Below are 27529 nucleotides of genomic sequence, written 5' to 3' on the forward strand. Positions count from 1 at the left end.
GAGAAAATTATTTTAATACAGGGGTCCCCAAACTTGGCAACTTTAAGACGTGTGGACTTCAACTCCCAGACCTCTGTTTTAATACAATTTGCACCGTCCTTTAGAAAGGGGGGAAAAACTTTACTGTATACCTGCTTTGCAATCGCAGGGGTGGGTGAGTGGATAGAGGTGGCTAAAAAGATGGAGTGGGTTTTGCAGAAGCCTCCACAGAAGTTTGGGTTATTCTCGCTCTCCCAATAGCATTTGCAACCTTTTCATATTATGATCTATCTTCTAATAAAAGTTTCTTAAGAGCAATCACTTACTAGACATCCTCGATGAAATGTAACAGGGCAGAGACCCGATTTTGTGGTAGAAATCAGAATAGAAAATGGAGATTTGGTCGTGTCTAGAGGATATGGGTTGGATAATATAAACACACAGTACTGCGAAGGCAGAAATGGAATGCACAAGTAGTCCTCGATTTACAACAGTTTGTTTAGTGATGTTCAAAGTGACAACGGCACAGAAAAAAGGGACTTACGACTAGTTTTCACACCTTTGCAGTATCCCCATGGTCATGTGATTATAATTCAGATACTTGGCAAGTAGGTTCATATTTAATACCGTTGCTGTGCCCCAGGGTCATATGTGGTGGTCATTTGGGACGACCTGACAAGCAAAGTCAATGGGGAAACCAGATTCACTTAACCACCGAGTGACTAAGTTATGAATTGCAGTGATTCCTTTAGCAACTCTGGTAAGAAAAGGTCGCAAAATGGGGCAAAACTCAGTTAACAATAGAAATGGGTTCAATTGTGGTGGTATAAGTTGAGGATTACATGTATTTTAAGGGAACTTGTGGGGATGATAGGTTTACTCGTCGAAGCACTTGAAGAGCCCAAAACTTCAATTTGCATCAAGGTTCAACTGCTTTGCCTTATGAAGCCAACACCCCCTGCCACTGCCTGCAGGAACGGAAGTTCTCCCCCCTTGCCTCTCACTACTTCATTAAGGTAGTTTGCCTTGTCCTAAAGGTGCTTTTTCCCCCCCCAAGAGGCACTTGGACTTTGTGTTTTTTCTTTGAAGACGTTTCGCTTCTCATCCAATTCTTCAGCTGCAAATCAACTCTTCTTGGATGAGAAGCGAAACTCTTCAAAGAAAACCAGGAATGTCTAGTTGCCTCTTGGGGGGGGGAAAGCACCTTTAGGACAACCAGGACCTGGATGATGATGACTGAGACTCTTCAGAGACGGGTAGTTTGCCGTTGCTCTGCTCGCCGTCTAGAGGAGAGCAGGCCGCGCTCTCACCTTTTGCTCTCTCTAGGAGACGGCGAGGGCCGCCCTCTTTCCTGAGAGAGTCGTCCCGATTGGGCCCCTTGCTCCCTGCCAGGCTTTGGTTCCGGGAGCCTTTTCCGGCGGTGCAATTAGCGGGGTGGCTGAAGGTGAGCAGCCTGATGTCCTTTGGGTGGGTCGCTAGTCTTGCAATAATCCCTGCTTGCTAACCAGTTTTCCTCTTCGATTTTTCCCCTGTAATGTTTCTCGTTTCGTCATGGCGCGGCTCAGGGTTGTTTGATGTCTGCCTCCAAGGACAGACGTTTGCTCTCCAGTGTAGTTTCCCTCTTGGCTAAGAATATAGATGCTAAAATAGAGAAAAAAAATTCGCTGCCTATTTTATTTGGGATAATTATGGTGTGTGTGTGTGTGTGTGCGTGCGTGTGTGTGTGTGTAATACAGTGCTTGATGTCTCGGAGCAAACGATCCTGTATCAGCTTTTTAAAAAGCTATATGTCTTTTTAAAAAATGGAATCGAAACTGCATGATTTTGAAACATTCCCAATTTTTTTTTGTACGTGTGTTTTTTTTTTCTTTTCTTTTTTTTGCTTCAAGTCATTGTTGTTTTCTGGCTACGGCAGTGGTTTGCTATTTGCCCCCTTCCTAGGGCAGAGAGAAAGTGACTGGGCTCAAAGTCACCTAGCTGGCTTCTCCTCCCTAAAAAGTGGGACTAGAACTCACAGTCTCCTAGTTTCTATTCTGGTGTCTGAACCACTACACCAAACAGCAGGTTTACTTCTGAATAAATCGATGACGCATTTTCATTCCTGATTTCATTTGGTTGAACATTTCTGATTTTTTGATTAAACAAAATAGTTCGGTTGAGATCTACATATGTGCAACTAATTGGGGTAGATTGCAGGGGTGACATCGAAATATAATTTTATCATATTTTATCTATATTTTAAATTATTATATTGTATTCCAATTTCATTTTAGGCTGTATTTTATTCCAATTCAATTTTAAATTGCTATTATCAAATTTTAGTAATAATTTGTTTCTGGAACTTTGCACTTTGATATGGCCCAAGGGCTAATTAATAAAGATTCAATGTCTGTTTTTTAGGATTGCCCACTTCCTTCATACCTCACTTGCTATGTTATTTTGTTGTCTATTTCCTTTCTTCCCTACCCTCTGTCTCTTTCCATTTTCTAGGTGATAGCAATGGCTGGCCGCAGGGTTGCTCTGAAAGCAATAGATTGGGCAGCATTTGCTGAACGAGTAGCAGTGGAACAGAAACCTATGTTTAATGCTTTGAAATCACGTAGCGATGCTCTTGCAGCCAAGTGAGTATATTTCTTAGTTTGTAAAGAGCACCATGGAAAGAAAAGGAATGACATTAAACCAAAATATCTTTGTGATCGGTGGATGCATCAGTGGCATTATTTAGATTACATTATTAACTACATGTTTCCAGACCGTGTTGCTGAACTGTTCACTTGCTTTTTATATCAGTGCAACAAAAGACATATTTTTAAGGCATAGCTGTACAGTTTTTTGAAATGGGCATGCTTTCGGACCTAGTTAAATCTTTAGGCAGAACTGTTCCTATGATTTTATATTAGATTAAATTTAAAGAGTTAAATAACTAAATAACAAGACTGTATTGATTACCTCTCAGTCATAGTTAGTAAATATGATAACACCAGGTATGGGAAATTTTGGTACAGACAGTAATCGTCTCCATCCCACAGATCTTTAAATATAACATTCTTTGTTATCAAGTTTTTATCTTGATAACAAAGGGAATATCCAGACATTTCTTTGACTTTTCTTGTTGTCAAGATAAAGAATGAAAAATGACTTTAGAAGAAGGAATAGTCTGAAGCATCCAGTAATTTTAATGTTCTTTTATGTATCTAAACAGGCTTGCGTCTTTGCCAGAGACACCACCAGCCATTGACTGGACTTTCTACAAGACTACAGTTGCAAACCCTGCCCTAGTAGATGATTTTGAAAAGAAGGTGAGGCACTTTTAAATTTGTGGGTGTTTGAGGTGTATTCCATTGCATCCAGAAGAGACTTGGCATTTCATAAACACCAATAAAAATGTAATAAAACTTTCACAGTAAAAAGATGAAGAAATGAAGGACTATGCAGTATTACTCAAGTTGATAGCACCAATTTATCCCTCTCAGCTTCTTTGAAATACCCCCATTTCTTTTTTTTAACAATTTAGAAAAAACAAGTAGAGTGGGGGGGGGGAATCAAATATCTGGGAGGATGCTATTTCAACGTACTTCTACAGAGATGTGGCTATGTGAGCCTTCATATTTCTCACCTGGCAAAAGTTGGGACTCACAAGCAGATTCTTCTGAGCTATTCAAGTCTGGCACTTCAAAATTGGGTGGAAAAAGTGCTTCTATAAGTATTCTCATCCCAAGTTATGTAGTACTTTGAATTGTACTCAGAAGCTAATGGGAAGCTAGTTCAAGGCCTAAAGCACAATACTGCACTCATGTCAAAGCCTAAAGCAAAATACTGTACTGATTTCAAGGAACTGTCAGAACCAAGCCATTGAAGTTTTCAAGGATATTCAGAAATAAATTTGTGTGTAAAGTGGGGTGCAGCTGTTTAGATAAGAGGATGTGGGCATGAATCACTATTGCAAGATCTTGTTCTAAGTAGGGATGCAACTGCTATATCAACTGAAGCTAAGGAAAGGCTCCTGCCCACGAAGTAGTAGCTGGGAAGACCCTGCTTACCTAGGATTCTGATCATGTAAGGTCCTCACTTAATTACTGCTTGGTCTCTGGGTTATGACAGTAACCGGGACCACCAGGATTGCCATCACTAAGCAATTTTGTGATGTCATGCTTAAGGACTGAATCACTTAATGACAGAAATTCTGGTCCCAAAGTCTGTTGTAAGCTTAGGACTACTTGTACCAATATCCAGGACATAACAGTGGTAATCCAGAAGAGTGATCTATACTGTCTTAATATCACACCTTGATCTAAAACCTCACGCAAAAGGGTCCCCAAGGGGGCTCTGTTGGTATATCCTGACTAGAATCTCTTAGTCTTCTCTAAAGTAAGGTTACAGCTAGTTTTCAAATGCAGTCTTTTCAAGGATGCCAGCACCAACCTCTCCCTAAGATACACATTGACCATACTCCTCTTGATTTCCCAAAGAAGCTAGAGGGGTGAGAGTCAGGTGCTCATGTGGGGTGTGGCAGATGAGAGTACCCTATCCATTTTAATACCATTCAGAAGCCAGGAGTCCAGATAACGTGACATAACATTGCTACAGTCATATCAGAGAATTTTCCCTATGAAGAGCAAAGTGTTGGGCTAATTGGTTACCCAGCCAGGCAGGAGATCCAGCTGCAGTCCCTTCCTTGTAAGGGAATTGGCTACTCTAACCCGAGTGCCAGATCACAGGCTGCCCAATGTAAGAAGGGAGGAAAAAACACCAAAACCACTCTGAATCTATAAATCTGGTAAAATTTTAGCATAATTCTTGTAAAATAATGTGAGAACACCACATTTATTATTAGACTTACGATATCACAAGTTTTTCACTTTTTAAAATTAGCCTTAGTGCCTTACTGTCTCTTCTTGTGAACTGACTGCTGCCCTTGGACAATGTCAACTAGATTTTAAAACTGCAAGATCTCTTTCACAGCAAAATGGCCACTATTTTGGGGGTTTTGCCCATTGGATAACTCCTAATCTTTGAAACTGGCTGTGGTTCAGGGAATTAACGGGGAGGAGAAGGGTATTAACTACTACTAGAATAAGGAAATTTGATTTGAGACTTTTTGTGCTTATTCAATTAAATTTCCCAATCCGTGCCCCCTGGCTCTGGACACAAAGTAAGTTGGCCCCACAAGATCTTAAACTGTTATCAATATTATGTGATTTTAGCGATATTTCTATACATTAACCATATTATATATTGTATATCTGGCCCAAGACAATTCCTCTTCACTCAGTACGGCCCAGGCAAGTCAAAAGGTTGGCTGCCCATACATAAAATTTCATAAAGTGATGTATTTTTTTCTAGAAGATGTGTAAATGAGCCCAGTTCTTTTGTCAGATATTAAAGGTTAGTCTGCAGTAGATATTTGAAATGAGAATTTAGATTTTGTGCTTGAAAGGTTCTTATTCAACAGGACATAAATGTACAAGGACCTAATCCAGAGATATTGGAAACTATGTACTATACTGCTGAATTAGAAATATAAATAGAAGGAAGAAGGTACACATGGTGTGCATAGAATTGGAAAGCAGAAGCTACACATTTCATTCATTATTTCCTCAATTTTCACAGTTTAAGACACTGCAGATTCCTATGCCTGCGGATACCGAAACAGCTAAAATAAGCGCCCAAGAAAAGGAGGCTGTAAGTGTTCCTGTTATTATTCTTTTCATTACACATAAATGGTATCTGAAGAGGTGTCTGACATCTTAGCAGATCGCTCCTGACCTAATCTTTACTCTTGGTGCCATTAGTTAAATTATACTGAATACCATTCCCTGCTTCCCACATTCCATCTGTTTATGGATTTCTGTCTTTAGTAATTTCTCTGCTAGAATCGTAGTACTGACAATGGCCAATTTTAACAGTTGCAGGCCTTACATTGTGTGGAAGAATAAGTTGAAGACCTTCCATTTCTTTCTCCTTAAGAGTAAAAGTTGGAAATAATAAATAGCATTTGTGAGGTACAAAGTAGAAAATTAGAACAAGTATGCAAAAATGAGGAAGAGGAAATAAAATTTCCTTGTCTGGTGAATACTATAAAGTTCACTTGTGCTATGTTTTTTATATGTAATTATCTGTTCTAAATAGCAATGACTTAGTTGATTTTTGGAGGAATTATGGAACCATCCATTTCCTATTGCACTCATAAAATACAGCATATGGAATGGATGTATGTTTGAGAGATCTGGTGACTGAACTGTCAGTCTCAAAAAGGATTATGAGAATTAACTATATCCAATACATATTTTATGTACACATGGATATTTATTTGCAGGGCATGTATAAATCTGTGTCACTATAATTGTGGTATTGTTGACTTTATTATTGGCTATAAAGTTCAGACTGCCCATATTTTACACAACCTGCACTGTTCTTATGCCAGGTGCAGGAGAATGAACCTACCTATTCAATTTTCTAGGAGTGTATTTTCAACTGCTACATTTTCTGGGCTATTATAGACATATTCCAAATTTTAAAATACATTCAACATTCTTATCATTTCTTGCTATTACTTTATGAACTAATAATCAAAATGTATGACAAAAACAAGTTCTAATGAATTATATAATCAGCCAAACCCAAAGTTCCTGATGCTTTCTCTGCATGGAGTAAGTGAAAAGTTCTGATGATGGAATATCCAAGAAATCCAAGCCTACTACTACTACATTTGTATCAGGAACACCAAAGCACTTCTAGGTTCAAAGGATTGAATGGTGACATTACTGTTGCCCAGGGGAATGCCCAGTTGGGAGCCCCTTTCATGTCCCCATTACACTGGCTGCTGATATGGTTCCCTTTTATCTAATTGTGGTCGCCCGCTTTTGAACTTCTGGTTTGGCAAGAGCTGCAGCATATGACAGAAGCTCAACCTATCCTGTTGCAGCAACCTGGTCTTGAACGTGAGTCTGCCAATTGTCATCCCAGGGTCCTAGTCTTGTGAGCCAAGGCATTTTCAAAGCTTTTCTTGGCCTATTTTCGAGGCTTTTCCAGCCTGTTTTTGAGGCTTTTTTCGGCCCATTTTTTGGGGGAAAACGTACCCAAAAAAAGCCTTGAAAATGAGCTGAAAAAGCCTTGAAAATGGGCCAAAAAAGCCCTCCAAAAAGGGCCTGAAAAAGGGCTGTATGGAGGCCAAAAAATGGCCAGCAGGTGGGTGGGGCTTTGGCAATATTCAGTCTATAAGATGCCCAGACATTTTCACCCCCTTTTGGGAGACAAAAAAGTGCATCTTATAGTCTAAAAAATATGGTATTTGCTAAAATATTGAATCCTGCCCATTAATTCATTTTCCCTGCTCCCTGTTAAAGAAATATGGGTGGGAGAGGCATTGGGAGGCATCCATTCAGGCCTCTATGCTCCCATGAGTAAACATGGATAGCTTCTCTGGAACCAATGTTTCTGATAATGTTGCTGTCTCTTCTTTCAGGAAAAGAACGCTGCTGACTTCGTACAGGCTTCTAAAGCTCGCATTGTTGAATATGAGGAGGAGGTAAGATAGCAATTTTAATTACACAAAAGGACTTTGAAAAGGACTGTATTTTCTCTTAATAATTTCTGTCCTGCTGGTTTTCAGCATTTCTCTTCATGATGTGTTGGTAATTATGGTGTTTTTCCCCCCTTAAGCTTCAGCAACTGAGAAACATGATACCTTTTGAAAATATGACGTACGAAGATCTACCTGAAAGATTTAAGGATCCTACACTGGACCCAGTAAAATATCCTCATTGGCCACACAAGCCTGTCTCTGACTTATAAACACTGGCTATTCAAAAGCATTGTGCAACATCAATTTTTCTTCTTGAATCTTTTAAATAAAGTAATTGCACATGAGCCTTTGAAATCTGCCTCTTTTTTTCTAAGAATCCTGCAATTTAGGTAATTACTAAGATTGTATGGGGTTATAGCCTCTAACATTCTTATTATACTGGCCTAAAAGTTGGAGTATTACAATTTTTGGGTTGGATTTCATTTAATGTTGTATATCCTGGAATTAATAATATTGGATTTGTTCAAATATAAATTATGATGTGTTAAAAACCAAATATGCTTATATAAAACTCAACATTTTATAGATTGATCCTTTAACCCTTTGAATATTTACCTTGCAATGTATCCCTATTAGGCTTTTTAAGTATGGTAGAGATCACAAAGACTGCATTTGTTTTTCTTACAAAAATATGTTTTATTGTACATAATTAATTTCCTATTCCTTCTGAAGTAAATGCTTATTGTATGCTTGTTTGTATTTTTCTCTCCTATCTTATTCTATTCTATTTAATCTATTGATTTTGAGTCCTTGTTCCTATGTCTTTGTTTTGTACCATTATTTTCCAGCTTAATTATTTCTCAGCTCTTTAAATATCCTCCCCCACCTAAATCCTTGGCTGTTATAGATAAATCTTTGTCTGTTTACATGTGAACCTTTTTTACTCCTCTATAAAGTTACAAATGTTTTCCGTTTGAAGTTGGTTTATGCTGGCATGCCTGCAGGGCAAGGAGAGAACATCTCATATTTTTAGAAGAAAGCAAATTATTTAGAGGCAGGAAATGCTATTTAAATGGTTTACTTTGTGGAGAGTGAAGATTGGGAATTTCATGTGAAAGCTATCACCATAAATGGACAGTCGTATCTGTTTCTGGAGCCTGCACCGTGTTTTCCCTAAAATAAGACAGGGTCTTCTTTTCTTTTACTCCGCAAAATATGGCCTTGGGTTTATTATAATGGAGAGCTTATTATTTTCTGGGGCAAGTGAGAAGCAAGACGCGCCTTTTACCTTTCCAACTCTGTCGCGTTCCTTGCCATTGTGCTCAGGGAAGTGGCTGGTAAAAAAAAACCCTTCTCACGAGTTCAATCAAACTTCTTGAAATTGCAAAAAGGTTTTTTTTTTACCAGGGGCTTCCCTGAACACAATGGCGAGGAACGTGATGGAGCTGGAAAGGTAAGAGGCGCACCTCGCGGCCCAACACCGCCCACTTCACCCCAATGATAAAGGCAGCCTGCCTGGTTCCCTTCCCCGCCGTCCCTTTGGCGAGGGGTGGCAGGTGGTGGGGGAGAAGCGAGGCGCGCCTCTTACCTTTCCAGGTCCGTTGCGTTCCTCGCCCTTTCGCCCATTGAATCCCCTTGTAAAAAAAACCTCATGAGTTCAACTTGTGATGTTTTTTTTTACAAGGGGATTCAATGGGCGAAAGGGCGAGGAACGCAGTGGAACTGTCAGTCTCTGGTAGCGCTGGGACGTGCGTCTTGCTTCTCCACCCCCCCACCTTCAACCCCTCGCTAAAAGGACGGCGGGGAAGGGAACCAGGCAGGCTGTTTGTTTGTTTGTTTGTTTTATTGAGCTTGTATGCCGCCCACTCCCGAAGGACTCCGGGCGGCTTACAATAAAACAAGGGAGGGGAATAATACACAAGACAACATATTAAAATATACAACAGTCACAATTTCCGAGCGGCTGGATATTTCGAAAGCCCCCCGGCCTGCTGGAGCAGCCAGGACTTAACGGCTTTGCGGAAGGCCGGGAGGGTAGTGAGGGTCCGGATCTCCATGGGGAGATCGTTCCAGAGGGCTGGAGCTGCAACAGAGAAGGCTCTCCCCCGGGGAGTCGCCAGCCGACACTGGCTGGCAGATGGGATCCGGAGAAGGCCTAACCTGTGTGATCTAATCCGTCTATGGGAGGTAATCGGCAGGAGGCGGTCTCTCAGGTACCCAGGTCTGATGCCATGAAGGGCTTTATAGGTAACGACCAGCGCCTTGAAGCGGATCCGGAGACTAATGGGTAACCAGTGCAGCTCGCGGAGGATAGGTGTGACGTGGGTGTACCTGGGTGCACCCATGATCGCTCGCGCGGCTGTGTTCTGGACCAGCTGGAGTCTTCGAACACTCTTCAAGGGCAGCCCCATGTAGAGCGCGTTACAGTAATAACTTCTGCCTTTACCATTGGGGTGAGGTGGGTGGTATTGGGCCGCAAGGCGCGCCTCTTACCTTTCCAGGTCCATTGTGTACCTCGCCCTTTCGCCCATTGAATCCCCTTGTAAAAAAAACCTCATGAGTTGAACTCATGAGGTTTTTTTTACAAGGGGATTCAATGGGTGAAAGGACGAGGAATGCAACAGATCTGGAAAGGTAAGAGGCGCGCCTCGCTTCTCTCCCCCCCCACCTGCCACCCCTTGCTAAAGGGAAGGCGGGGAAGGGAACCAAGCATGCTGCCTTTACCATTGTGGTGGGCAGTGTTTTTTTGCACGAGAAGGAACAGGCGGGAGGGGGTGATCGCATTGCTGGCCTGCTGCTGTTTTTGCGGCGGGCTCTTTTTGCGCAGGAGGGAAGAGCGGGGGGTGGAAGCACTTTGCTTCGCCTGCCACTGTTTTTGTGGCGGGCTCTTTTTGCATGGGAGGGGAGGGTGGGAGGTGGAAGCACTTTGCTTCACCTGCTGCTGTTTTTTCAGTGAGTCCTCTTTTTGCCCTGCAAGCTGTATCGGGAGGTGGTTCAGTGGTAATGGCGGGGACTGGTTGTCCATGCGCTTAAATAGTTGGGGGCGGGCTTATTTTTGGGGGAGGACTTATGGCGCATGCTCTGAAAAGCCCGATTGGGCTTATTAGCAGGGCATGTCTTATTTTCAGGGAAACATGGTATACTTCCCCCCCCCCCCCCCGAAGCAACAGTGGAGAAAATCATGGGAGATATTGTCTTCCCTTAGCCTGTTGTTGAAGATTAATAATCTTTCTTCTTCCTCTTCCTTTTTGCATCATTATCCAGAATACAGACATATATATCCACCTAAATATAAAGGTGTGTTGCACAGAGATTTACTGAAAAGATGAGCAGAGCCAGGATGAAATGATAACGGCACTGGGCTTTTTCTTCTTATTTTGGGGGGAATGGTTTATCTGAAAGGCAAACTGAGTGCTTCCTCATTTCATCAGTAACAAAGGCAAATGTCTTGATCAGGGGACTGGCAGCATTTCCAAAAGCTAGAGATAAGGGAACCATGTTCCAGAAATATACAGGTTACTTGCTTCCTCAACTTTTATAGTTTATAAATTGCTGTTTAGTCATGGCCAATTTTTGAAAAGTCTACTGGAAGGAAGCTTGCTTTCTTACAGCAAAAATTGCTGTTACTTCAGGGCTGACCTCCCAGAATCTCTCTAAATCACTCCTATAATAAAAATATTGTTCTAGATCATTTCCCCTGAATTTAACATCTGTCGGCATGTATGCTATAGCTGTTATAAATATCATGCTATTAGAAGTATCCTGGCACATTCCTAACAAAAAGACCCAAATCAGTATTCAACTAATAGAAAAACCTAGCTTACTAATTGCAGAAAATAAGGACTAATAATTTCAGTGTATTTTTAGAGAGTCAGGTTCATGCTCAATTCTTGAAGAGTCTGAATGGCTGATGTAAACCAGCACATAGAGTTAAAACATAGTAAGTATCAAACATTCATCACAAAAATGTTCTTCTAGATGTACTTCCACATGCAGAGGACCAATTCTCAGCATTCCCCAGCCCTCATCTGAAGTGCTGGGTCTTCAGAACTCCCAAGATATTATGGGTTGTCTGGATGTTCAAGGACAAGTTTGTAAAAAATAAAAAGGAGACTTGTGCAGCTTGGATCTGCTGTGTTCAAAACGGATACCGGATTTTTTAAAAACAAAAACCAGAACCAGGCAACTACAGATTGGCCATCTTAATGTCCACATAAATCTCTGAACAGATCATTGAGGTGCCAGTTTGTGAGCATTTAGAAGGGGATGCATTGCCTCTCAGGAACCAGAATGGGTTTATTTAGAATAAATCATGCCAAATCAACTTCAGCATCTTTTTTTATACAAGTTAACCATTCTAATGAAACAATGTAGAATACTCTCCAGTGAAATTGTAACTCTGCAAAATATTTTCAATATATCTAGCACCACAGTACAGTGAGTTTTAAATCATGGTGGTTCTGTTCATTCATCATTTTAAGCCAAGATCTGTTAACCAATATCACTTGATTACGTGTATGTGACAGCGTACATGCATGTGCCTGTCTGAGATGTAGTGTGTCTGCCCCTTGCACCCCACATCAGAAAGTGTCTTTAAGCCTTTTACCTTTATTATCTTCCTCAGTGAGAACTGTGACCAGCAACTTTTCCCCAAAGAAATCCTTTTGAAGTGCTAAAATACCTAGGATTGGGTAAAGTGGAGATTTCCCCCCCCCCCTGCTTTCTGTGTTTTCAGTAGTTCAATAGGGAGGGCTGAAAAATATGCTAAAATTAAATTGCTTTCAGGAGGAAAGTCAGTGATTGTAGAGGGAAATGAAATGATTTTTTTACACCTCTGTCAAAGCAAAAAAGGATGGCGTGTGTCTTAAATCTATAGCACAGAGATAAAATGTGGAAGAGGATAATCAAAATCTTTATTATCTATTAAAAACTAAATTGCAGTTGAAAGAACAAAAACTGAAAACTAAAAAAAAATACCTATTACCTGCTGCTCTGGCCAAAAACATGCCTGCACATACACACAGAGAACAAAGGTGCTATTAATTCAAATAGCATTCTGGCTAGGTTCTACTTTAAGAAAATTTGCTCTAATCATTTATATAGCCTGATTCCTCAACTCACTGTAATACATTAAATCTGTTCCTCACTATCTTATTAATATCCTGCTGGTTAGTCTACAGTCAGACACAGGTCACTGATGGCATTGCTGCATTTCTGTTGAAAGGGACCATGTTGATAACTTATTTCCAAGAGCTTCTAGGCTAGAATAAGGATTAAAAAGCAGCCATTCTAATTTCATCACTCTTCTATGATTGGAACACCACATCCCTTCTCTTCCAACTACTGAGAAAAGAGAGAACAGGTAGGGGATACAAAAACAGTTTCAAGCAAGCATTAATGGAGAATGGATATTACTGCTGAGAGATCTTGTCTTGACCATTATCCCTACAACCCCATGTCCTGGGCATGCTTTAAAGATAGCATCTTATGATGCAGAAATATCTCCTACATCCACTCTGTTTTCACAAATTTGTCATCAATTTGGAAAGACAAAATGTGGAACACTATATTAACAAATTTTATTTCATACAATTCTGAGGGAAAATATGCACAAGACGTGTTTGTCTTATAAATATGTTTTCATATATATGGATCAATGTTTTATCCTACATTTAATTATTTTGTTTCTTCAATTGTCCCTTGGGGAATTTTAGGATTAAAAAAAAATATCCTCTTCAGCCCACCACCTTCTTTGAGAGCATAACCAGTCTCTTTGACAACATAGCTGGTATGAGTTTGGACCACCAATGTCACAGTTTCTATAACTTCCATCTACTAAAAGGTAGTTCATCCTGAAGGCTTTCTGTTTTAGTGGAAACAATGATGCACCTGAAACAACTACATGACATTGAGATTAGCAAATAGATTTTTAAAAGATTTATACATAATATTGACAAGTTGTTTTATATTTGTACTGTCTTTATCACGCATTACATGCCCACATGCACACATATGCCTCATAATGTGGTTTACATTCAGATGCAGCTAACAGCATAGGAAAAAAGAAAAGGGGGGGGGAACCACCAAAAATGGTCAGAAGACAAAAGGAAGCCATCTTCAGACCCTGCCTGAAGGACAAAGTTTTCAACTCCACAATCAAAACACTTAGCTCAAGGATCAGTTATGGATATCAACCCTTGTAGCGTTTTGTATTGAGAAGATTCAAATACAATTTATTCCTTTATAATACTTTCCTCTCGTCTTGCCACTGAGATCAAGCAGGGGGCTAAAGTTTTTAAAATAAATCAGGTCAGGGGCATCCACAAGATATGGCTGGGGGAAAAAGTCAGGATGGTGGACATGATGGCTCATTTGTTATGTGCATTAATTTGCAAAGATGGTTGGCAAGGTACCAAGAGAGAGAGAGAGAGGGAGAGATCTGGGCTTTCATTTCCATAGTAGCTTTTCGTGTTATGAACTTTTAGGTGGAAGAATGCTTGAAGAAGAGTTTATTGGCTGAGGATGTGGATGTGGATGAATGGTGTCTTAGGACCAGAGCCAAACATTCTCCAGAAGCAAAGGAAACAAAGAATAGATCTAAGTGGAGGATGAAATGCCTTTGGTTTTCTTGAATGGGATCTACAGATTAGACCCATTTCAATTTTTGAAGCATTGCTGGACTAACACTTCCCCTCACCCTGGATTGAAAGCAGGTGCTGATGCAGGCAGTAAAGTGGTAAAATTTAAGTGCAATTAAGTGTCACATATAGCAAGGCATATTTTAATTATAGGAGAAGTAGAAGCATGAACGCTCATTTTTAAAAACATAGTAGCCTATCTGTGATATGAACACAGACCACAGACTGTTTGTCATAATGTGATGGAGGAATTAGCTTAATTGTGTTGCATGTGTACATTCTATCACTTGGTGCCATCAAAATATATCAAGCTGGTTCCACACTGCAAAGAACTTCAGCTTGCCCACTGTACCACAATGAAGGCTATAAAACCAAGGGATAAGATCGAGCGGGTATAACAAAAGAACTTCCCCAACTGAGAAAATTTATCCTGTGCGGGAGGGCCAGAAACCTCCTGGCCTTCTTCCAGAGCCAGGTGCTTCTTGATCTGTTGCAGCTCCAGGGTTACCTGTTTCAGAAACACAAGGCTGTCTGTGTTGTCATTTTCCACCAAGGGAAACTCCCTTGTTGGTTTGTTCTCCATGTCTATCTCTTCTCCTATATGGGAAAAAAGGGAGACAATAAAGTATTATTGCATGAAAAGAAATTGGGGATTTTTTTCCTAGGGCAGGAGTGGCCTTTTAAAAACAAATTGTGTGCCACACAAAATGGCTGACGTGCCAAAGACTTGATCTATTCACAAGGAGTGTGTTGTGGTGGGTGTGCCCATCACAAAAGATACCAAGGTCATGTAGTGAGGAAGCTCTCCAATTACCTCCAAGGTGTAGTGTTCACTCCCTGGTTTACTTGGGAGGCAGCAAGCAATTGGGTGGAGGCACTCATGGAGTGGGGGGAGCAACCTCAGCAATTTGCCATCTGGCAAATGCCCAATATGGTCACTGTTCTGAATATGATTGAAAAGGTGCTTAAGATATTGGATTAGGAAGAAGGGCATTCAGGTTCAAGTCCACCCTCAGCCACAAAACTTATGGGGTGATTTTAGACTACATACAGTTCACCCTATCTCACTGAACGGTTGTTGTGAGGAAAAATGGGAGGAGGGCAAGTTACAGCCACAGCTGGGATTTCCTTAATGGAAAATGAGATGTAAACCTAAAAATTAGAAATAATAGTAAGGAAATGGGCAACCATCCCTATGGCATCCATTTTGTGAGAATGGATTTGCCCATTCTCACATGGCCAAATGAGCCCCCTGACCTATAGACCTGTCTGCATCCCCCTGCATTTTCTCCTTCTGCTGCTTGTTTGTGTGTTGGCTAAAGCTCACCTACATCGGTGACAGAATCTTCTGCTTTTATTTTGTCCTTTCGCAAGAATTTTCTTATAAAGTTCTTGGCCTTGAAGGATGGGAACTTTGAATTCTGCTCCTTGAAATATTCCATGCAGGCATTCTCTAGGATGCCAAGGACCATAAATGCAAAGATTCCGATAAAAAACATTGCTGTGGAGAAGAAACAGCCCTGATTAGTTTTTCCCATTCTTATAGGCTTCAAAGAAAACAAGAGACAGGCAGAGAGGCTTTATTAGTCTAACAAGCTAATTTTATTTACTTATTTACTTATTTACTTATTTACTTATTTACTTATTTACTTATTTACTTATTTACTTATTTACTTATTTACTTATTTACTTATTTACTTATTTACTTATTTACTTATTTACTTATTTACTTATTTACTTATTTACTTATTTACTTATTTACTTATTTACTTATTTACTTATTTACTTATTTACTTATTTACTTATTTACTTATTTACTTATTTACTTATTTACTTATTTACTTATTTACTTATTTACTTACTTACACGTATATAGCATAGCAGCTATGGCAGTTTAGTGGTTAGAGTGCCACCTTTGATGTGGCAAACCGGGGTTTCTAATCTCAGCTGGGACCCACCTTACGAGAAGGGATCCTTGGGCAAAGATCAATTAATGTTTCACCTGCCTGTCTCAAATATGAGAGTGACATGAACTAGGAGAGTCATGCCAGCTTGGATGTCGCCTGGATTAACAAGGTCCATATCAAATGTTGGGGAACCAGGACAATCTGACGATGAGTAGACTAAGGGATCAAACCATACATGGATGAAACCATTTATGGTCTCTGAACTGGTCTCTGGAACTGATGGAATTATATTTCTTTGTTAAATGTATATGCTGCCTTTTTCCCCAATAGGATGACTCTGGACAGCTTGTATAATGTAAAAAGATAAATAGAAAAGCAATTTAAAATTTTAGAATTATGCACATTAAAAATTTTAAAACTATGCTGAAAACCAGAATCAAGACGACAGATGGGGACATAGGTGAGGTCTTTTTACCCTCCAGGGGTGAGCAACCCCTTGTGGCCCTAAGCCAATTAGCAAAACCAAGTTTAATACCCTTCTGGAAGGCAGAAGATAGCACCCAACCATGAAGCTAAACTTCAGAGCCCTCTGTTAACAGTCTATTGTTGCATTGAACTCACAGAAAGTCCATAAGCAGCTTCTACTTTCTCATAAACCCAGTACAGCCATTGTCTCTGATCCATCCAGAATCAAATACCAATGATTAGTTCTTGATAATAAAAAAAGCTTCCAGTTGATCATCTTTGCTTTTCTTTAAAATTATGAATGGAATCTCTCTAAATAACTGCTCCTCGCTCTCCAAAAAAGAAGGTGACCATTGAGAATATCTCCATAATACATGTACACCAAATCTTCCACAAATTGGGACCTAATATATCTTTACAGCCATCCTCTAATTGCATATGATGTTTCCATTCTGCAAACTCCATCAACTTTTCTGAGAAAGTCATTAAGTTCATTAATGCTCCCTTCAACCTCCTATAACAATTACATTACTATATTTTTCCTTTTATCAATTTAGGCAACAGCACAGAGCTATGGCTCCTATGTCAATGAGTTCTACTCCATGTCAGAGTTACTTTGCTGTGTGCTACAAAAATCTTTTAAGTTTTAATTCCATGTGATGTGGCCATCCCCCATTGTTATGTAGTGATAGATAGATATAGATATAGATATAGATATAGATATAGAGATAGAGATAGAGGTAGAGATAGAGATAGAGATACAGATACAGATACAGATAGAGATAGAGATACAGATACAGATACAGATACAGATACATAGATATAGATATAGATACAGATACAGATACAGATACAGATACAGATACAGATACATAGATATAGATATAGATATAGATATAGATATAGGTACATAGATATAGATATAGAGATAGAGATAGAGATAGAGATAGAGATAGAGATACCGATACCGATACCGATACCGATACCGATACCGATACCGATACCGATACAGATAGAGATACATAGATATAGATACAGATACAGATACAGATACAGATACAGATACAGATACAGATACAGATACAGATACAGATACAGATACAGATACATAGATATAGATATAGATATATAGATATAGATACAGATATAGATATAGGTACATAGATATAGATATAGATATAGATATAGATATAGATATAGATATAGATATAGATAGAGATAGAGATAGAGATAGAGATAGAGATAGAGATAGAGATAGAGATAGAGATATAGAGATAGAGATAGAGATAGAGATAGAGATAGAGATAGAGATACACACACACACACACACACATTTTATATAGTATCCAAGACACATGACATATGAATGATTCACACAACATGTTACTTGCTAAAAATGATGGCCCTACCTGTTCCAAGGAGTCTACTATTGAATAATCCACATTATTAGGTAGTTACCTATTACTGGTGGATAATCTGACGTTGGTGGTAGCTTGTCAATAAGCATCACAGACAAAAACGAGACCTGCAAGATCATGGTCACTTTGAAGGCAATCTTTTCCGCAGGAGAGGCAAAAGCATAAGAAATAGCCATATCCAGCAAGAAGAGAACAAACATCGGCAGAATCACAATTAATTCATGAAGAATGGATCTTCTCTTCATCATAATCTGTAAAAAAAAAAGGTAGTAAAGTAACACAAAATTTCCAGGACCAGCACAAATTTCAGTTGTACAAACTGTTAAATCACCCCAAGTCTAGGCTTAGCTGATTGTCTAAATCATGATTGGCCAATTTTGTAAGGTGACCAGATTTTCAGATTGGTAAAGAGGGACACCATTGACCAGAGGGGGGGGGGGCTTGATTAAAAAATTTATATTTTGTCAAACATGACCCCAGGACACTGAAACCATCATAAATACGAATCTGTTGCCAAACATCAAAATTTTGATCACATGACCATGAGGATGCTGCAACGCTCGCTAAATGTGAAAATGGTCGCTAAGTGTGAAAATGGTCATCAGACACTTTTTTCAATGCCATTATAACTTTGGTCACTAAATGAATTGTTTGAAAGTTAAGGCTAGCTTGCATTATAATGCCTTATGCTAGCTTACATTTTCAAGAGAGAGAAGCTAAACTCCTTGTTAGAATTGAAATAGAAATGAATAGAGTAGAGTAAAATAGAATAGAATAGAATAGAATAGTCATTCTTCTAACATGACAACAATTCTTACCAACAAGGACAGTATTGGCACATTTTAGCTAATGCAACCTAAACATAACCAAAGCCTATTTCACTTCAAGTATGCTAACTTTATTCTATGCAAGCTGCAATCTCTAATCTAAAGACCACTTTTCAAGCCAACATGCTGTTAACTACAATTTACTAACCAAACTGCTGATAATATTTATTCCCTTTTGAAAAGGGATCCAAATGGTTACCTCTGATCTTCTACTCCCCTCCCTAATAGAGGTCCAGTTCACCTTTTTAAAATCTTCACATAAGGAGCCTTTCTAAAATTTTGCAAGTAAATTTTGCAAGAATCTTGCCATGAAAATATGGTCCTGTTTTTTTTTTTTAATGTTAGCTCTTGAGCCTCACACTTTCTTCACCAGCCCAACCACACATCTTGGAAATAACCCACTCCCAAATCTCATTCAATTATACCATTAAGATGAAGAACAAAATGGTTTAGTTTATTAAGGCTCAAATGCAGGCAGTAGTTGTGGCTGGGTGGGCTTTTGCACCGCTTCATGTTTACACCAGTTGCGCTTGCATTGGAACTGTGAGACTCTCCTGCGCATAGTCACTCCTGCCTTGATAGCCTCTCAGTTAGATTGCTGCAATGTGCTTTGCATGAGGCTATGCTTGAAGATTATTCAGAAGCTACAGCCAGTGCAGAATGCAGCAGCGCAGAGAGTTCTGGGGCCGCCCTAGGGTGGCACATTTAAGATTGCTGTTACATTAGGTGCATGTGTGCCAGTTTGCTTCTGGGTCCAATTCAAGGTATTACATTTAAGACCCTATAATGGCATACATCCAAGGTGTCTGTGGAATTATCTCATCCTAATGGACCTAGCTTGCCCCACTAGCTCCAGTGGAAAGGGCCATTGGCAGATGCCATCTGCTAAGGAATTCTGATGGGTGGGATCAAGAAGAGCCTTTTCTACTGTGATCCAGAGGTGCAACTACTCCCACCCTTCTGGCTCCCTGCTGGAGGATGGGGTTAGAAGATCTCATCCCTGTCTGTCTCATTGGATCTAGTTTCTTATATAGATGTTTTAAAATTGTTTCTATATTTATCTTGCTATTGTTTCTTAAGTTGCCCAGAGTTGACTTACCAATGAGTTGGCATATGAAGTCAATAATTTTTTTAAAAATGACCAGTTTGACTGTAACAGGAGGCTGGGCAATATTTATCCAAGATAAATGGTTATAGTTAAAAAGATAACTACGTATCATTAAAAAAAAAATACAGTCAGGAGGGGGGAGACAAAAAACAGAGCTGGAGTTATAAGTTCTGGAATGTTTGATTTTATTTACTTTTTTAAAATTTTTAAATGTGCCTTCTCTTTTCTACAGCAAAATAGAGCTTCCTGCCAAGGTTTCGATTCAGCCTGTGCACGAAAGAGGGGGTTGAGAAGAAGGGCACATTTTTTTGGCTTCCCAAAAGCCTTCCCACGCATTACATGGCTTGAACGTTCGCGGATCGCCACCAAATTGCACAGATGGTTGTTCTACCAGATGGACATCCTTACTTTTACTCGAAAATGGGAGAGAGGCTGCCTTTCCTAGTCTAGCCCCATAACAACAACCCTATGAGGTAGGGTGGGTTAAAAAAAAAGTGAGTGTCGGGGAATTCTGCGACTGCACCACCTCTTCACTGCTCTCGCTTCCCAGGGAGCCCCCTTTCCTCTCGCCGAGCAGCCCGTTCTCGGAACAAAACACCTCCCTGCCACCGCTGTCCTTCCACCAAAACGGAGGGAGAGAGCTTGCACGATCCACCACATGCCGCCCTTTCCCAGCACAAGCCCCTCTCGTCACCGTCCCCACCGACTGCCAAGCGTATCCCCCTCTGAGCCTCTCCGCGCAATCACCCCCTTCCCCGTCACGCCCCCACCCCAAAAACAAACCACCCGTGCTCCTCCCGCTCCCCCACTCCCCAGGCCTGCAGCGCCTTTTCTTCCCGTTCGGCTCCGAGCCACCATCACGGACCTCTTTTGGCTCAGCTCTAGGCACCGGCCACCATGCTGCCATCCTCCCCTCCATCATTCCCCCTCCTCCCAGAGCGCCACCGGAAACACGCCAACCTCAATACGGATGCAGGGAATCCACCCTCCTCGGGCAGCAGGAAACGCTGGGGCAGGGCTGAATGTGGCCCGCTTTAGCCACCGGGGTGGTTTTTATGGTTGCTTTCGCTGGCGGACGGGCGGGGTCAGCTTCGCTCCTTGCGCTAAGCCAAACAAAGAGGTCAGAGGATGAGCTACTGATCTAGCGCAAAGCGGGGAGGGTTGCCTGCCTGCCTGCCGCCTATTGTGTTGCTGCCTCCTTTACGGGGATGTGATGTGATTTCCCAGGCACTCCAAACAGGTGGCTCTTTTCGGGAGGCGGAGGCTTTCCCACGGCTTGTCCGGAAGTGGGGCTGGAAAGGCGAGCTCGCTCCCCCGCACATCCGCCCGCTCACTCGCTACGCTACCCCGCCCATGCGAGCGGCAGCAGATGGGCGGGGGAGCAAGCGATCGAAGAAGGCGCCAAAATTAAGCGGGATCTTTTGGGAACAGCCCGGGACGTGGGAAAAATTATGATAAAGTGTGCCTGTCCCGCCAAATGCGGGTCGTCTGGTCACCTTACAATTTTGGCTTGCCTGGGCCACATTGGATGAAGAAGAATTGTCTTGGGCTGTATATAAAATATCTAACACAACCAATATGTATAAATAACAGACTATAAAGTTAAAAGTTTATGATGTTAAGAGGCCATATTACTAGGTGTCCAAAGCTCCATGGCCCATAGGCTATGGTTTGGGCATGTCTGATCTAAACCAACTCTAGGTCTAAGCAAGGATGTCAAGAGAGAAATCAAAAGGTCAGGGTGACAGCTGTAGCTGTACAATAGAAACCTGTTTCTTTCTTTATGCATTTCAAATTTGTTCAGGCTCCAAACTGGTAGTAATGCCGGCAAGAACCCACCCAGGTCCCCCTCCCCCACGCCCTGTTTTAGTCCTTGAAGGCCTCCCTGAAGCCTCCTGGGGTCAAAAATGGGCTGCAGGGAACTGTGCAACCCCTGTGCATGCATGCATGGCCCCCGCGCATGTGCAAGCATCTCCTGCATGTGTGGCAGAGACCCAAAAATAAACTGGCCAGCGGAAGTGCACACGCATGCGCAGAGGAGCTGAGCTGGGCAACGGCTCAAGTGCCTGCAGAGAAGGCTCCGCTGCCACCTGTGGCACGCGTGCCATAGGTTTGCCATCATGGGTATATATGAATATATATACACACAGTCAGTTTGGTCTAGTAGTGAATGCAAAAGTTTAAAAAGCAGGAGACTGTGAGTTCTAGTTCCTCTTTAGGCAAGAAAGCCAGCTTGATAACCTTGGGGCAGTTCTCTCAGGCCCAGCTCATGGCCTGATGCAGTAGTGGTTTTCAAAATTTTTTAGAACCTCTTCTGTAGGTGTGGCCTGCTTTGTGGGAGTGGCTTGCCAGCCATGTGACTGGGTGGGAGGGGACAACTTGTAAAATGTGGTGAAACTCACTTAACAACGCTCTTGCTTAGCAACCAAAATATTGGCTCAGAAACTCTGGCATTTGAAGCAGGCAAGCCTTTAAGCTGTCAAGTTACAAGACCCTTGCACCCCTAACCCTTTAGGAAAAAAACCCCAGGAGTGTTCAAACTTGACAGCTTTAAGACTTGTGGACTTCAACTCCCAGAATTCCTCCTCTCGGTCTTCATCTTGATGATGTGCGGACAGGCGGTGGGGGAGGGAGCTGGAACCGGTTCTAAATGGCACTGTAGATTTGTGGAACCTCTTCTATAGAAGAGGTTAGAACTGGCAGGAACCCAGCCCTGGCCTGAAGTTACTCAGCTGACTTTCTTGCCTAAAGTGAGACTAGACCCAAGGCCTAACAGAGTTGTTGTTTTGAGGAAATATGAGGCAGAACAGTGGTGGGTTGCTTATACCGTTCCAACCGGTTCAGTTGGAACGGGGCTGGCGGCGTCCTCGTGCACGCGCACTGTTTACGCATGCGTCTTAGCCCCTGCGTGATGCTCCAGCTGCTCGCGGAGAATCGCGCAGGCACTGCATGTGCCATCCAGCTGCTCACAGAGAATCGCGCAGGTGCTGTATGTGCCATGCCCCTGCGTGGAAGCTCAGAAGCCTTCAAAGACCGGTAAGGAACGCGGGCGGGCGGTTGTGCCCTTTGCCGTTCCTGGAAGTTACTTACTTCCGGGTTCGCCGACCAACCGGTTCGCGGGGACCGCTGCAAACTGGTTGAAACCCACCCCTGAGGCAGAAGGAGTATTAGAAGGTAAACCAAAATATGCCATCTATGTTGCCAGAAACGTGCAAATAAATAGTCAGGTTCCACCCCGCCATCTGAGGACCCAGCTGCTGCTTTTCTGATTGTTCCCATGGCTGTGGGTCTTTCCCATCTCCCAAGCTTACTCCCACATATCATTACATCATCTGACAAAGAAGATGTACAGTAAATACATTCCTAACCATACCTGATAGATGACTGTACTGTATTTCTCGTGGTCATCAATTATGGTTTCCTCAATGATCTCCACTTTCTGAAACTTCCATTCTCCACCAGCTAAATATTGTTCGCGACTGTCTTGGTTTGTGTTTTTGGAAGTTTTAATATTTCTCAACTTCACTTCATGCTCTAGAAAGAATATAAGACCCATGACCCAGAGGAATGCCAATTCAGGACAGTCTGAAGAAAGGTAGTCCTATACTGAATATATAGAAGGTTCATCCCCTTCCTGTTCTCCTCCAAGTTATACAGCTAATCCTTGACTTATAACCATTCACTTAACAACTATTCAAAGTTACAAGCAAAATTCATGATAAGCCATAACTGCACAGTGCTCCACTAAGATACCTCTATATAATGATGACACCATAGTTATGTTGCATTTTTGCTCATCAAAAGGAAATGTGTGGACATCCAGGTTGCAGACAGAAGTGAGTTGATGTGCTTTAGATAAAGCAATGGAGCCATCAAAGGACAGGTGAATAAAACGGCTAACTGTGTGCTTATCTTCATCTGCTCTGAAAGAAAAATATTGTAATTAATAAAAGTTTGTGTTTTACACATACTAGACAAAATTGCTATCGAATATGTGCAAAATATATATAAGGAAATCTCTTTGATGGCATAACAATCAATATTTGTGAGAAAAAAATTCTTTATTGGTAGCCAGCCATAAAATCCAAATGACACAAATGGCAGACATTCAGTTTTCCCAGGCTGATGCTAGAGATGGTTTTGTTTTGATCATAATTAAGGCTATAATGTGATATTATGATACCTATAATACTGAATTTTGTGTCAGACCCATTAATCAACTTAGCGGTGGACAATGTTTCTGCCCCATAAACTAGTAAAAAACAAGAATCCCAATTAATCTGCTTTCTCCAACTGTTTTGCATTAATCAGATGTACCAGAAGATTTATAACAAACCCTGTTTTAAAGAATGTTAAATTGTATCAGAACTGGGTGCAAAAATTATAGGATCTTTCTGAAATATTGGCAGTTGGTGCCAAAACTCTGCTTTTTTGGTGATATTCCTAAATATCTAGATGTGGGAATGAATCAAAACTTTGAGTCAATGTGTATAGATATAGCAGTCAATACTGTTAGTACTGTAATACTATATTAGTGTAAATTTTCTTTAAAAATGAAGTTTTAAAACATATTTAAAAGGTAAGAAAAACAGAAAAGATACTGTTCATCTATGAAAATGTGAGGAGTCCAGAAAAGGTCCACAGGAAGAGTGATATTGGTAATGTTACAGAAGTCCAAAGGGTTCCAGCTGATAAAATCATTTTTCCAAACCTAATAAAGAACAAAGGAATAATTAAAAAGGTGTACATTATTTTTTTAAAAAACATGATGTAGGTTTCTAGAAAACACAAATCCTTTTGCTACTAGTAGAAGAGCAAAATGAGTACTCTTACCACATTTAGCCAGAAGTAGAAAGTGGCCACCTGTAATTTTTCCTGCTGCAAAGGAGGAAAAAAGGGGAGAAAATGAACACATCCTTCTTCCAGCATTTAGAAATCAGTCACAATCCAGAGTCTAGTCAACCATATGCCTTATTGCACCAATGGAAATCGTTTCTCAGTAAGTGAATTTTTCTGCCCTCAGGGAATGCCTCAAGACTGTTAGGGAGTGCCATGATGGATTTGTCAGTATTGTATATTTGTGTGTATAAATCAAGTTCATTTGTGCAGGAGAGTGGAGTGGGGAAAAAAGATGATTTACACATAATCACACACATACACTACTGACCCAAGAGGCAACTGGACTTTCTGGTTTTTCTTCCCTTTGAAGACATTTTGCTTCTCATCCAAGAAGCTTCTTCAGCTCTGACTGCATGGTGGGAAATGGAAGGATTTATACTCCTTGCAGACAGCTGGTCATTTGCATTCTTTTAGAGAGTTGTTGAGGCCGCCTGGAGGTTTAGCTGTATCATTAGGATCACCTGAGTTGTGCAAATGGGTGTGGAGCCTTCTTGGAACTTTGAAAGGACTGTTAGAGATAAATGATGTCGCTGTTGAGAAAGGGCTGTTCAATTTTGACATATCGTGTTTCCCCGAAAATAAGATTGGGTTTTATATTTTTTGGGACATCAAAAAAGACACCACGTCTCATTTTTGGGGAGTTCTTATTTCCCACCCACCCCCATACCGGGAGGTGGGGGAGGAGACCTGGCCCTCACGCACCTCCTTGCCTAATGGTCTTATCAGCAGCTTGGTCTGTGGAACAGCTGATCTGTGGATACGCTCCTGCTGCTGGCTCCAAGAAGCGGAGCTGCTTTTGCAGCCTCACACTGCAGGCACTGGGCACACAGCCGCACTGAGCCTGGTGCCCTTTGGGCCCTGGTGGGCACTGCAGCTCTCTTACCAGCTGTGCGAGTCAGGTGTGGAACTGCCCCTGGTCACCTTCGGCATCTGCCTCACCAGCAGTGGCTCTGCAGTCACCTCACCTTCCGCCCAGCCCACCGCCAAAGCCCTGGCTGCTCACCACAGCCTCCACTACCTTCCACTAGAGCTACCCCATGCAAAGACAGCAAGAGAGCTGCAGTGCTCGCCATGGCCAAAAAAGTGCCGGGCTCAGCATAGCTGGTAGTGTAGCTGTAAGCCTGAAGCACCAAGTATGTGTGCAGGCCATTGCTCAGCAATCCAAAGGCAGCAGCGGGCAAAGCGACACAGGCAGCACAGCTCCGTTGGCGGCTGCTTGCAAAGGGGCTTTGGCAGGGTGGAAGCCCAGCAGGGCGGCTGAGAGCAGCACTGCCAGGAGGGCAAAGAGCCCCGGCAAGGCCAGCAGCAATAGGGGCAGTTGCTTGGCAGCCAGCCCACCACAGCCAAGAAGGGTGGGTGAGAAGCACCCTGCCAGCCAGGCACTGAAACGCCACCAATGCCACTGCAGAGAACAAGAGAGAGCGAGAGAGCAATCTGATCCAAAATTGGAGGGCGGCAGTAATATTCCCCCCCCCTCTCTCTCTCTCTCTCTCTCTCTCTCCCTCCCTCTCTCTCCCCCCCTCTCTCTCTTTCTCTCCAGGGAATGGAGCTGTGGCTGCTCTGGGAGGGGTCTTCTCACTTTTCACTAAGTGTAAATGTGTGTGTGTGTATTGTGGGGAGCAGAGTTCTTCCTGAGTCTTCTTGCTGCCCTAAAAATATGCAGTGATCACCATATCTTTTACCGGTTGTATGTGTATTTTCTGACAACCTTCAAATTGCACATTTCTCCCTCAGTAAAATCTCCGCTCCCCACCAGACATACGCGCACACACACATGTTTACACTGACTGAAAAGTGAAAAGACATGGAAAAGCACAGGAATCAAGAGGATTTATCTCTCCAGTATTAACGGTATTTGCACTGCGTCAAAGGGTTGGCGGGCTGCGGCCAGACACCATTGGCCCCTCGAGCACTCACCACCACCACCACTAGCCACACCCATGTCCTGGGCTTATTTTTATGATAAGGCTTATATTAAGCCTATCCCCCCCAAAAAAATCAGGCCAGGGCTTATTTCCAGGGTGGGTCTTATTTTCAGGGAAACACAGCCTACTAATCTATCCATCATGACATTCCATTGATCTACCTTTCCAGAACAAGCAAGAATTCTCCTTCTAGCAAGTCATACATATAGAAAGTCTTAATTCTCCTTTACCAACGAACACTTTACAGTATCTCTCTGTTCACTATTTGCATCACTTTCCATTCTGAACAACAAACACGGCCATTGTTGTCTCTTACCACTGAAAGAATGGAGATGAGAGTGAATTCAAGACCAACTTCCAAATTCTCTTCCCAATTCTTCTTTGGTATAGAATATAAAAGGAGCTCCTGCTTGGAGGAGATGTTCAGGTACTCGACCACATCATGATATTTACAGATCTGTCTCATGCTAACATCTGGGAAGCATAATGTGGAAATCAACAAACACATTCAGAATCACACAACACTATTCTCCTTTATGGGTGGATAAAGCAGTCCAGCGTTCTCCATCTTTGAATATTTTGTAGCAATAGCAACAGCATTTAGGCCCATAGAGCCTCTCTATTGCAGTTGACAGAGTCAGCATATTGCCCCCAACAATCTGGATGCTCATTTTACCAATTTTATATCTCTTTCACTCCTTCTATCTATGTAGGGGTGTATTTCTGAACTATGGTGAAATCTTATAATAAAATCAATAACACAAACAATATTTTTGTTCCTGGCATGAGCCACATGAAATGGACCATCCTCATAATTGTTAAAGAAGAACATCAAGAC

The 27529-nt window shown here is 41.6% G+C and overlaps 2 protein-coding genes across 2 annotated transcripts; one reads left to right on the forward strand and one right to left on the reverse strand.

The window, feature by feature from the left end:
* The first annotated feature begins 1287 nt into the window (after positions 1-1287).
* ATP5PD (ATP synthase peripheral stalk subunit d) lies at positions 1288-7848 on the forward strand. Its single transcript, XM_087709980.1, has 6 exons — positions 1288-1423; positions 2470-2600; positions 3182-3278; positions 5590-5661; positions 7445-7507; positions 7642-7848. The coding sequence occupies exons 2-6, from the start codon at positions 2479-2481 to the stop codon at positions 7771-7773; spliced, it is 486 nt and encodes a 161-aa protein (XP_087566106.1). The 5' UTR covers positions 1288-1423; positions 2470-2478; the 3' UTR covers positions 7774-7848.
* A 6283-nt stretch (positions 7849-14131) lies between these two features.
* Positions 14132-27157, reverse strand: LOC148048166 (5-hydroxytryptamine receptor 3A-like). The gene is made up of 8 exons (XM_087708252.1): positions 27008-27157; positions 24701-24745; positions 24469-24578; positions 23621-23790; positions 23241-23401; positions 17973-18183; positions 15470-15643; positions 14132-14739 (listed from the first exon to the last, which is right to left on the reverse strand). Exons 1-8 carry the CDS (start codon positions 27155-27157, stop codon positions 14477-14479), a joined length of 1284 nt encoding a protein of 427 aa, XP_087564378.1. The 3' UTR covers positions 14132-14476.
* Positions 27158-27529: the final 372 nt, after the last annotated feature.

Source organism: Thamnophis sirtalis, unplaced genomic scaffold (assembly GCF_051295495.1).
Source record: "Thamnophis sirtalis isolate CommonGarterSnake01/CBP01778 unplaced genomic scaffold, rThaSir2_p1.2 scaffold_3, whole genome shotgun sequence".
Taxonomy (NCBI): domain Eukaryota; kingdom Metazoa; phylum Chordata; class Lepidosauria; order Squamata; family Natricidae; genus Thamnophis; species Thamnophis sirtalis.

Excerpts from the sequence above, each read along its gene's own strand:
- LOC148048166 (XM_087708252.1), bottom strand. The coding sequence starts at position 27,157 with ATGAGACAGATCTGTAAATATCATGATGTGGTCGAGTACCTGAACATC. Across the intron at positions 18,184-23,240 it reads ACAGTACAGTCATCTATCAG|ATTATGATGAAGAGAAGATC; the intron begins GTATGGTTAGGA and ends TTTTTTTTACAG. Across the intron at positions 14,740-15,469 it reads AGATTCTGTCACCGATGTAG|GAGAAGAGATAGACATGGAG; the intron begins GTGAGCTTTAGC and ends TTTCCCATATAG.
- ATP5PD (XM_087709980.1), top strand. The coding sequence starts at position 2,479 with ATGGCTGGCCGCAGGGTTGCTCTGAAAGCAATAGATTGGGCAGCATTT. Across the intron at positions 2,601-3,181 it reads AGCGATGCTCTTGCAGCCAA|GCTTGCGTCTTTGCCAGAGA; the intron begins GTGAGTATATTT and ends GTATCTAAACAG. Across the intron at positions 5,662-7,444 it reads GCGCCCAAGAAAAGGAGGCT|GAAAAGAACGCTGCTGACTT; the intron begins GTAAGTGTTCCT and ends CTCTTCTTTCAG.